General features: G+C 44.9%; 1 protein-coding gene across 4 annotated transcripts in view; it reads right to left on the reverse strand.

The window, feature by feature from the left end:
- The window catches only part of plxna3 (plexin A3), a 58,491-nt gene that overhangs the window by 19,170 nt on the left and 26,659 nt on the right, over positions 1-12,662 (reverse strand). For all 4 annotated transcript variants that reach the window (XM_056422172.1, XM_056422170.1, XM_056422171.1 and 1 more), the window contains exons 7-12: positions 4,292-4,432; positions 3,645-3,745; positions 2,978-3,101; positions 2,728-2,884; positions 1,892-1,991; positions 1,101-1,215 (exon numbers count right to left, since the gene is read on the reverse strand). In XM_056422172.1, the coding sequence (XP_056278147.1) occupies positions 1,101-1,215; positions 1,892-1,991; positions 2,728-2,884; positions 2,978-3,101; positions 3,645-3,745; positions 4,292-4,432 (738 nt within the window). The remainder of the gene's footprint in view (positions 1-1,100; positions 1,216-1,891; positions 1,992-2,727; positions 2,885-2,977; positions 3,102-3,644; positions 3,746-4,291; positions 4,433-12,662) is intronic.

Here is a 12,662-nt window from a genome sequence, read left to right on the forward strand (position 1 = left end):
CATATTGCTAAAAATAGAAATATGGACTGAATAAGTAAAATAAAATAAGTAAATAATATAAATATATATAATAAATATCACTCGTTGATAATGAAATATGTCAATTATTTAGAAGTATATCTATAAATGTTTAAATTAAGCTTCATTTGATTCTTTTTTTTCTACATTTACTTTGTTGTTGTTTGTTTCTTGTTTATTTGTTAAAACAGCAGCCGTGTTGCTCCATGAACATAAACACAGATGTGAGGGAGATAAACAACATAAAGGATGATGTCATCGTAGAAGTGGAGCATGCAGACCTTTGATCAGTTAATGGGATCAATTATTGATCAGGGAAGTTTTAAATGTGGATTTATTAATTATTAATAACCCTTTCATTAACTGACCTGTCAATCACTTTGAGAACCGGCAGTTTGAGTTTATTAAATTATTAACGAGCGTTTGAAGAAATCATTTTACGAATCAATGAAGTTAAAGATATTGATTATTGGGAAATATAATCTCAATGTAGATCTTTTAGAACACACACAAACAGACACACACACAAAGACACACACACACACATACACAGAGACACACAGACACACACACACTCTCAGTGGGGTGAAACCTTTATTAATGAGCGTCGCCACGGTAATTAATTGCCTTGTGACTGACAGGAAGTCGATTAGCTCCACAGGAAGTGGACGAGAGCACAGCGGACGCCAGCGGCGACATGTGGAGACCGTGTGGCAGTGTGTGTGTGTGACGGTGTGTGTCTGTGTGTATATGTGTGTGTGTGCGTGTGTGTACGTGTGTGTGTTAGACGGTATGTGTGTGTGAGAGGGTGGGTGTGTGTATGTGTGTGTGTGATAGTGTGTTTGTCTCTGTGTGTCTGTGTGTATGTCTGTGTGTGTGTGTGTTTGTGTGTGTGTGACGGTGTGTGTGTGTGTCTGTGTGTCTGTGTGTTTGTGTGTGTGTGACGGTGTGTGTGTGTGTGTCTGTGTGTATGTCTGAGTGTGTGTGTGTGTGTATGTCTGAGTGTGTGTGTGTGTGTCTGTGTGTATGTCTGTGTGTGTGTGTGTCTGTGTGTATGTCTGTGTGTGTGTGTGTGTGTGTACCTCCATGGTGCTGACCCGTCCCTCCTGGAATGAACAGTCATGCAGGTTGTTGGTGCAGATGTGACGATATTTACACCAATGACACGGAAACACACTGCTGACACAGGAAGTACACCTGGGGAGAGGGGGGGGGGGGGGGTATTACTTTATCCTTTCTTCTGCCTCGTCTGTGTCTGTGTGTCTGTGTGTGTGTGTGTGTGTCTGCGTGTGTGTTTGTGTGTGCGTGTTCCACAACAAGGATACAGCAGAACTAGTGGTTAGTTCTTCCGTGGTGTATAACTGTTTCCATGGAGATAAGCCACGCCCCCTTACGGCGCAAAGGAAGTGAATTAATTGAATGACAGCGGTGTTGGACGTTCATGATTATGATCTGGAACTCATCGTTTTCCTTCACGATCGTCTCCGGCTCGCCAGCGGAGAACAGAGTTCAGTTTATTTGACTTTGTGCCATTATGTCATCGTGGTTTCTGTGATCGACGCGTTGCCCTTTGGACGTCGGACGTAAACGAGCATCGTCCTGCGGACTGACGTCTGGGTCACAGTGACCGGGCAGTTTGAGAAACCGATGTCGATCATCTCGTTCATTTCAGCGGGATGAGAGGACATCTGATCGACTCGGTCGAGCCGCGGACGTGAAATGGGGCCCCAGAGCTGCTGTTACCGTGGTAACCAGTGAGCCCGCTCCACAGATTATGTTCCCCACGTAAATCTTCTACCCCGAGGGGAGAGGAAACAAGGAGAGGAAAGGACACAAGGGAAGAGGAGAGCGCGCAGGAGAGAATCAGACTTACGAGTCGAGCACAGAGCAGTTGTAGAACAGGAAGTCGGTGCTGATGAACTGAAGTCCCGTCTCAGTGGAGCGAAGACTGAGCTGGACGACTCGCTTCTCCCCTGAAACACAACGTGATGATCACATGACGCCACGACAGGGAGGGGGCGTGTCTCACCGTGGAAATGTGTGTGTGTGTGTGTGTGAGACGGTGTAGGTGTGTCTCACAGTAGGAGTGTGTGTGTGTGAGACAGTGTGTATGTGAGACTCTGTGTGTGTGTGCGTATGCATCTCACCGTAGGAGTGTGTGTGTGTGTGTGTATCTGTGTGTGCGTGCTTGTGTGCGTGTCTCATCGTAGGAGTGTGTGTGTGAGACGGTGCAGGTGTGTCTCACCGTAGATGTGTGTGTGTGTGTGCGTGTGTGTGTGCGTGTCTCACCGTAGGAGTGTGTGTGTGTGTGTGCGTGTGTGTGTGCGTGTCTCACCGTAGGAGTGTGTGTGTGTGTGTGCGTGTGTTTGCGTGTCTCACCGTAGGAGTGTGTGTGTATGTGTGTGTATGTGTGTGCGTGTGTGTGTCTCACCGTAGGAGTGTGTGTGTGTGTGTGCGTGTGTGCGTGTCTCACCGTAGGAGTGTGTGTGTGTGTGTGTGTGTGTGTGTGTGCGTGTCTCACCGTAGGAGTGTGTGTGTATGTGTGTGTATGTGTGTGCGTGTGTGTGTCTCACCGTAGGAGTGTGTGTGTGTGCGTCTCACCGTAGGTGTGTGTGTGCGTGTGTGTGCGTGTCTCACCGTAGGAGTGTGTGTGTGTGCGTCTCACCGTAGTAGTGTGTGTGTGTGTGTGCGTGTGTGTGCGTGTCTCACCGTAGGAGTGTGTGTGTGTCGGCAGCTCCCTCAGTGATGGAGACATACAGGTCACGTGACCTTTGGCCTGGACGTCTCCGGAGGTCTCACTCAGGTCCTCAAACACACAGGACACGCCCCCTAAGAGCGCCGGGACGTTCTGCACCCAGATGGTCAACTGGAGAGAGAGACAGTTATATGTGAGACAGGAGTCTGCATCATCATCACCATCACCATCATCATCACCACCATCATCTTCATCATCATGTACCTGAGTAGCCGGGGATGTAACTGACATGTTACTCGGGTTCACTGAGATGTCGACACATTGGTCCAGCCGGGTGTTGAAGTGCTGAGGCTCCTCCCACTTGTGACATGCTTCCTGTCTGGAACACCTAGACGGGGTCAAAGGTCATCCAAGTGTTATGATTTTTTTAAACTTCTTTATTTTAAATACATATTATATATATATATATATATATATGTTCACACACATAGTCCATGTTTGAGAGCAGCAGCTCCACATATGCAGCTCCACAGTAATGATGTATTTACTTCTAATTAACAACAGATGGACATAAGAGACCGAGAGGAAGAGGAAGAGGAAGAGCGGAGAGGAGCAGGCAGGAAATTAAGAGTCTCACAATGTGTCATCTGTAAATAAATAGAAACTGTCACTATCATCCTTTTTCATTATATGATGCCGCTTCTATTTTATTATTCTACCCATACCTGGTGTCTACATGCACATTAGTTCATATTATAATTATTATGATGACTGTGTGTGTGCGAGCCATTTATGGAAACATTAATGATGCCTTATGGGAACACACACACACACACGATACACAATATATGATTCTCTCATGATGGTTCTGTTTCCACAGAGGAGCAGGACTTTTATTTTGAAATTCAAGAGGCTCAGAATGGTTCCTTACTTGTTGAAGAGGACGCACCATCCACAGTGAGGGTCTCCGGAGCCCAGACAGCCGGAGCAGCTGCTGTACTGCTCACAGCTCTCCACCGGGAGTCTGCTGACCTGAGGACACACGTTGAATAACACGTACAATAACACATACAATAACACGTCCAATAACACGTCCAATAACACGTTCAGTAAGTCAATGTCTTCAAAGTTGTAACTGTTTGAGGACGTGAAGTGCAGAATCAGATGTTTTGGGAATGAAGTCTGGCAGAAAGAAACGTCACTGTCTCTTTAAAGAAACCCCCGATAATGAGGTCAGAGAGGAGACAGGACTGTGTGTGTGTGTGTGCGTGTGTGTGTGTTAGACAATGAGTGTATTCATGTGTGAATGTCTGAATGAGATGGAGACGGACAGAGTGTCCACTGTGTTTACTGTCTCCCTGCTGCAATGGCCTCTGGGTAAAGAACATTACACACACACACACACTCACAGAAAAGCAATTAATGTGGGACTTGTCATAAAACCAAATAATTAATTTAAAATAAATTAATATAATAGCCGAAGAGACGATCTATTAAATGATATCTGAAGAATTTAGTGTGTGTGTCTCTGTGTGTGTCTCTGTGTGTGTGTGTGTGAGTGTGAGTGTGTGTGTGTACCTGTCTGTCACTCAGCAGGTAGATGTACTGGTGGTCTGGACTGAACACCATATCTCTGAGGATCGGCTTCCCTTCCACCACCGTCACCGTCTCATACAGCAAAGTATTCTGGGCCGGCGGAGTGATCCCATCCACACGGATCTGAAACACAGGGAGCCAGATGTTAGCTCGATGCTAATAGCCTCATGAGGAATGCTAACAAGATGGAGGATCTGAAGAAAGAACAAAAACAGAACACAGAACCAGAGACTGACTTCCTGTTTGACCTCCATCTTTGTTCATGACATTATATATATAAATAAATATTATATGTATAATATTTATGTATATTTTATATATATATACAATTTATATATATAGTATATATATATATCATTTATTTATATATAAATATACTATTAAATAATATTTATTTATATATATACTATTTATTTTTATATATACTATTTATTCATTTATATATATATATATACTATTTGCTTATATTTACTATTTATTTATATGTACATATATACATAAATAGTATATACAAATATTATATTATTATTTATATACATAAAATAATTGAATGAAATACAAAAATATAAATACATATTATATATATATGTTTAACACAAATATGGAGGATTCTATTAATATTTTTAAGTATTTTTAAGATCGGTCGGGCCAGACAGAGTAATTAAAATAATATTGTACAGAAGATTAAAATGTGATGATTCAGTGAGGAGATGAGGGGGGAGGAGTGATGATGATGATGGTGATGAATCCCCAAACCTACTCTTCGTGTCTGACCCAGAAAAACACCACAGAGGAAGAGGAGGAGGAAGAGGAGGGGGGGAGCATTGAGGACAGAAGGGAGGAAGGAAACAGATGAAAGGAGAACATAAGAGGGAAGAAGGTGGGATAAAGAAAACAGGCAGAAGGAAGGAAGGAAGGAAAAAAGTTAGGACAGATGGAAGGAAAGAAGGAAGGAAAGGAGATGAAGGGAAGAAAGGAGGAAGCATGCACAGTGGGAAGAGAGAAGAAGGTAATCGAAGTGAGAAGAGAAAGACGGAAAAGGAAGCAAGAAAGGAAAGGAAGCAAGGAAGGAAACGAAGGAAAGATACAGAAAAACAACAAAGATGAAGGAGGAGTGTGTGGTTCTGTGTGTTAATTAGCTGCTCGCAGAGCTTAATTAGAGCTGAGGAGCCACACACACACACACACACAGTACACACACACACAAAGTACACACACACACACACAAAGTAAGGCACTGCAGCAGACAGAACTCGGAGCCATAAAAAGTTTTAATCTGTCGTTTTTACTGAAACGTGGAAAAAGAGAAATAATGGAGCAGAGCGCTAACAGTTCCCCTCCACTTCCAGTGTGTGTGCTAAGCTAAGCTACACCAGCAATATATACATAGAGAAGGAAGGAGGAGAAGAAGGAGAAGAAGGAGGAGGATCCTATTGGCTGACCACTCCTCTAAAGTCATGTGTAACTGATATGGAACGCTCAGATAAATGTAAACAGCTGTTGGACATTATGGCTGAATAACGTACACCTCATGACCCACTGCCAACCAATCAGAATGCTGGATTTCATCTACCCGTATTATAAATACATATAAATATATATATATATGAATATATATTAATATATATCAATACGTGTATAAAAGATCAGTAGAATGGTTTGAAGAAATATAATAATGTGAGTTTAATATTTATAATATGTTTATTTCTTAAAACATGAATATTTACATTAAATTGTTTTCTAATTTGATACTAAAGTATTTTATTTTGAAAATGAAGACAACAGTGACCGGAAACGAGCCTGAGAGGAACTTTGTATTGATTATGATCCTGTTATTGATGGATCAATAACCTTCAGAGTATTGATCAGAGGGCAGCAGCTGTCAATCAACTGATGGATTCAATGAGCAGCTCGTTAAGCTGTTATTGATTATCCAGTTTATAAGCTGTGTCTGTGTGACTGTGTGTGTGTGTCTGTGTGTGTCTGTGTGACTGTGTGTGTGTGTGGGGTGTGTCTGTGTGTGTGTGTGTGGTGTGTCTGTCTGGCTGTGTGTGTCTGTGTCTGACTGTGTGTGTCTGTGTGACTGTGTGTGTGTGTGTGTGTGTCTGTCTGGCTGTGTGTGTCTGTGTGTCTGACTGTGTGTGTCTGTGTGACTGTGTGTGTGTGTGGTGTGTCTGTCTGTGTGTGTCTGTGTGACTGTGTGTGTGTGTCTGACTGTGTGTGTGACTGTGTGTGTGTGTCTGTGTGTGTGTCTGTGTGTGTGTCTGTCTGTGTGTGTGTCTGACTGTGTGTGTGTCTGTGTGTGTGTGTCTGACTGTGTGTGTGTGTGTGTGTCTGTCTGTGTGACTGTGTGTGTGTGTCTGTGTGTGTCTGTCACAGTAAGAACATACAAACAGGAAGTTCAACAACTGACGGTTCTCACACACAAACAGACACACACACATACACAGCTACACACACACAGAGGTATTGCATTACAGTGGAATTTCATGCAGCTGGCTGCAGGCCTGTGTGTGTGTCTGTGTGTGTGTGTGTGTGTGTGTGTGTGTGTGTGTGTTATAAGGGTATTATCAGCCTACACACACAAACAGACGGCTATGACCAATGACTGTGGTAACTGATCCGATTAGTGTCACACACGCACACACACACAACACACACACACACACACAGACACAGACACAGACACACACACACACACACAGCTGCTAAGTACTATTATTATTCTGTTAACTGCAGCTCCACTAACTGTCACAGACTATTAACGACTGAAGCACACGGATTAACGCCTCCTCTCCTCCTCTCTTCTCCTCCATTTCCCCCTCTTCTCCTCCTCCCTCCCCCTTTTCTCCTCCTCCCCCTCTTCTTCTCCTCATCCTCCCCCCTTTCTCTTCCTCCTCCAGACTCTAAACATTGTTCAGTCAGCCATCAGAGCCTCAGGAAAGAGGAATAAGAGGAGAAAGAGGAGAAAGAGGAAGGGCAGCGAGGGGTGAAACAGCCAGGGGGGGGGGGGGGGTAGTTAAGCTTATTAGTTCCTTCCCATCCCCCCATACACACACTCTCTCTCTCTCTCTCACACACACACACACACACACACACACACACACACATTCTTTCAATTTAACAACCTCATAAAATTACATGTTCTTTACAGCTGGGCTTTTATTTTGGTAATCCGTCCTTCCTGTTGCAGCTTCACAACAAAGAGTCCCGTTAAAATAAGAGCTGCTCACCGAGCTGACCTTTGACCTTTCTACTCAGGTTACAGGTCTAGTGATAATTATAAGAACAATATAATAATGACATTTATATAATAATGCATAACAAAAATATATACATCATTATTATTATTATTATTAAGAGAAATATTTAACTGGACACCTGGCCAGGTGAACCCTGCTGATCGGCTCCAGCACCCCCGAACATGAATAAGATAAGGGATGTAAGAATAAGAGAGAAGGAGAGAGAGGGAGAGACAGAGAGCGAGAGCGAGGGAGAGAGAGAGAGACAGAGAGCGAGGGAGAGAGAGAGAGAGACAGAGAGCGAGGGAGAGAGAGGGAGAGACAGAGAGCGAGAGCGAGGGAGAGAGAGAGAGCGAGGGAGAGAGCGAGGGAGAGACAGAGAGCGAGGAGGAGAGAGAGACAGAGCGAGGAGAGAGAGAGCAGAGGCGAGGGAGAGAGAGAGACAGAGGGAGAGACAGAGAGCGAGAGCGAGGGAGAGAGAGAGACAGAGAGCGAGGGAGAGAGAGGGAGAGACAGAGGGAGAGAGAGAGAGACAGAGAGCGAGGGAGAGAGAGAGAGACAGAGAGCGAGGGAGAGAGAGAGAGAGAGAGAGAGACAGAGGGAGGCGGTAAAGAGGGAGAGAGAGACAGAGGACAGAGAGCGAGGAGAGAGGCGAGGAGAGAGGAGAGACAGAGGCGAGGAGGGAGAGAGACAGAGAGCGAGGGAGAGAGAGCGAGGGAGAGAGAGACAGAGAGAGCGAGAGAGAGAGAGACAGAGAGCGAGGGAGAGAGAGGGAGAGACAGAGAGCGAGAGAGCGAGGGAGAGATAGAGAGACAGAGAGCGAGGGAGAGAGAGCGAGGGAGAGAGAGAGAGAGAGAGAGAGCGAGAGTGAGGGAGAGAGAGACAGAGGCGAGGAGGAGAGAGGAGAGAGAGAGACAGAGGCAAGGAGAGAGGGAGGAGAGAGAGAGAGAGAGAGATAGAGAGAGACAGAGAGCGAGAGAGGACAGAGGCGAGAGAGAGAGAGAGACAGAGGAGAGAGAGAGAGGCGAGGTGAGGGAGAGAGAGAGAGGAGAACAGACAGAGAGAGGAGAGAGAGGAGGACAGAGGAGAAGGGAGAGGAGAGAGAGAGAGACAGAGGCTCTAGGAGAGAGAGAGAGAGAGACAGAGAGAGGAAGAGGAATAGAGAGAAGAGAAGGAGAGGAATGGTGTGTGTGAGAGTGTGTGTGTCTGTGTGTGTATGTGTATGTGTGTGTGAATCATGTTTTCTGCAGTGTGTGGTGATGCAACAGAATCCATCCTTCAATATGTAGGGCAGCTGTTAGAGAGGAAGAAGAGGAAGAGAAGGGAGGAAGAAGAGAAGGAAGAGGAAGAAGAGAAGGGAGGAAGAAAGGGAAGAGGAATATAGGGAAGAGAAGGGAGGAGTACTGTGTGTTCTGTGTGTGTATGTGTGTGTGTGCATGTGTGTGTGCGTGTGCATGTGTGTGCATGTGTAGTCTGAGCCAGCTGACAGTCTGTATTTGCTCAGCAGTAATCGTCTGCTTGCTCACATTGACAAAGTGTTTGGTGCTGCACACAGCCTGACCGTGTGTGTGTGTGTGTGTGTGTGTGTGTGTGTGTGTGTGTGAGATGTCCACTTCAGTTCAGTTTACTTCAGTTCTATCAGAAAAGGAAAAAACCCTCAGAAAGAATCTTAAACTATTGGCAACAGCAGCTAACGTAACCACAGCTAGCGTAACAGCAGCTAACGTAACCACAGCTAGCGTAACAGCAACAGCAGCTAACGTAACAGCAGCCAACAGCGTGGCTATTGTAACAGTGACTAGCGCAACAGCGGCTAGCGCAACAGCAGCTAACGTAACAGAAGCTAACGTAACAGCAACAGCAGCTAACGTAACAGCAGCCAACAGCGTGGCTATTGTAACAGTGACTAGCGCAACAGCGGCTAGCGCAACAGCAACTAACGTAACAGCGACTTACGTAACAGCGGCTAACGCTACAGCAGCTAACGTAACAGTGGCTAACATTACAGCAAATGTAAAAGCAGCTAGCTTAACAGCGGCTAACATAACAGCAGCTAACGTAACAACTGGTGTTGATGGAACATATATAGTCATGTATATTAAAGTCCCCGTGACTCGGAACTGTCTCCGTGTGTCGTTGGGAGGAAACGTTGCGGAACGATGTTTTTAAACTGGTTTTACAGGAAGATCGATTAGAACATCAAGTTTAAAGAGATATAATTAGTTATTGTATAAAGTCCAAAGTATAAAACATATTTATAAGACGTTCCCGTTCTGACTGATCTGTGATCAGCTCAAACTGACAGTGGAGAACACACAATTGTTTGCAGTAATTGATCTGCGATCTTCAGACTGATCTCAGATCAGATTGACTGTCACCAGTGAGTGAAGAGGAAGAGTTCGTTAACGCCTCCGTGACTTCATCAGTGCGTTAATTAACTTTATTAGCCAACGTTCAATTATTGATTTCCCTTTTTCAGAGATCGGATTCTGAGCTTGTGAGGACCGAACCAGGTGAGACACACACACACATGCACACACACACGCACACACGCACACACACACGGAATGAGACAGAGGGGAGGGATGAGGGGGCAGATCACACACCCAGATATTGTGCACATACGCACACACACACACTGACCCAGTTTTAGGTGCTCAGTGGATTATAGCACCAACATTTTCTCCCCCATTATCCCTCTTCTCCTTCCTCCCCACCCTCCCTCCCTTTCTCTTCCTCCCTCCCTTTCTCTTCCTCTCCCTCCCGCCTCTGAAGTGAGAGGGGACTTCACCATCATGGGAAATAAAAATAGCACTTACAGTACAAATGTTGTTTTTCAGAAGTCTAACCATATTCAGATTTAGACTGGGTGTGTCCACACACACACACACTCTTACACACACAAACACACACACACACACTTTATAGAATATTTTGTAGACGATCCATAAAAGAGAGGAAGCAGACACACTCGCTCACTTTTCATTTAGACCACACAGTTTTACTAGTGTGTGAGTGTGTGTGTGCGTGAGTGTGTGTGTATGTGTCGTCCTGCTGAAACGTGTCCTTTGGGACAAACTTTATTGTCTTCGCTGTAAAACACGGTCAATACGGAGAGACAAAGAGATGAAGTCATTTCTCTTGATGAATACCCCCCCCCCCACACACACACACACACACCCACACCCACACACACACACACACACACACACACCAGTTCAAAAACATCGTTCCGCAACGTTTCCTCCCAACGACACACGGCGACAGTTCCGAGTCACGGGGACTTTAATATGTTCCATCAACACCAGTTGTTACGTTAGCTGCTGTTACGTTAGCTAACAATGAAACTACTAGTTAGGTTTAAACAACTAAACTACTAGTTAGGTTCAAACAACTAAACTACTAGTTAGGTTCAAACAACTAAAATACTATTTAGGTTACAGCTCTACATGTCGGTTGTGACTCATTTCATGGAAACTGGATTTTCTGAATTCTATTCAAACAAAACTACGAGTGGAAAGATTCAAATGACAGAAGTTATATCATAATTATATACGGTCGGTTTGCACAGCAGCAGAATCACAGAAGCTGATCCCACATCTGTTGTAAACTGACACATCTGGAAACACTCTCACACACAGACACAGAGACACAGAGACACACACACATACAACCACAGAGACACACAGAGATACACACACACCGCTAGAGGAGGAGCAACAGATCACACGTCGTCTCAATCTACTTTACAGACGATTTAAACAGCAACACCAGCTGGTCCTTAATGTGCGTGACAGTTTCTGTGTTGGCATACGTGTGTGTGTGTGTGTGTGTGTGTGTTATGCTTCCTCCTCCAATCACACACCAATCTACCTCAGTTAATATCTGACCATGAAGCATCAATGCTTATTGGCTAATGTGTGTGTCTCCCTGCGTGTGTGTCTCCCTCTCTAACCAACTACTTAACGACTCTAACTAACCAGTTCACTCTCTAACTAACTAGTTCAATTCAATTCAATTCAGTTTATTTGGAGAGCCCAATTTCACAAATTACAAATTTGTCTCGGAGTGCTTTACAATCTGTACACATAGACATCCCTGCCCCAAAACCTCACATCGGACCAGGAAAAACTCCCAAATAACCCTTCAGGTGGAAAAAAAGGAAGAACCCTTCAGGAGAGCAACAGAGGAGGATCCCTCTCCAGGATGGACAGAACAATAGATGTCATGTGACCAGAAGGACAGATTTAGAGTTAAAATACATTCAATGAATATGACAGAGTGTATGAATAGTTCATAGTAGGCATATTCCACGATGGAGACCTCCACGATCCATCAGGCAGATGGCGGTAGAGAGGAGTGGGCGGAGTCTCAACAGTGGGCGGAGTCTCAACAGGATAGTGGCGTAGATAGTAGCAGGAATTCCACGACCCAGACCTCGATGATCCATCAGGCAGATAGGATCTATGCAGTTAATTAGTTAAAGACTAACTAACAAGTTAACCAGCCCTTCCACGTCGACCACCATCAGAACAGGAAGACGGGGGTAAAGCACTCTGATTAAAATCATCTGATTATTAGCGAAGATATTTTTTTATGAGAATACAACATTACATTTTAGGCTCCATGAGGCGTTCAAGGACCGTCGGAAAGATCAAACTAACAACAACGACGACGACAGTTCGTAAAGCTTCACTGCTGTGTTTCTTTGTGTGGTTCAGATGATGATTTCATGGATGAAGAGTTTCCTGCAGGTGAGACGCAGCTGCAGCTGGCGACATCACAACAACAACAACAACAACAGGTCACTGATCAGCTGTTCGTCAACACAGGAACAGCTGCAGCTCACAACAATCATCAGATGAATCTAAATCAACAGATTCATTTACCAGGTTGCTGCCGGAGGCAAAGAGAGAGGAGGAGAAGGAGGAGCAGGAGGAAGAGGAGGAGGAAGAGGAGCAGGTGCAGGCGGCTCGGTTACAAACAGACATTACTGTCCCAGACGACTCATTAGCCAATAATGGCTCCGTTCCCTCTGAATGCTACAGCTGATTGGCTGACTCATCTCCACTCATTCACTTTGTGCTAATGGGAAAGGGGACAAAGAGGAG

Source organism: Pseudoliparis swirei, chromosome 9 (genome assembly GCF_029220125.1).
Source record: "Pseudoliparis swirei isolate HS2019 ecotype Mariana Trench chromosome 9, NWPU_hadal_v1, whole genome shotgun sequence".
Classification (NCBI taxonomy): Eukaryota; Metazoa; Chordata; class Actinopteri; order Perciformes; family Liparidae; genus Pseudoliparis; species Pseudoliparis swirei.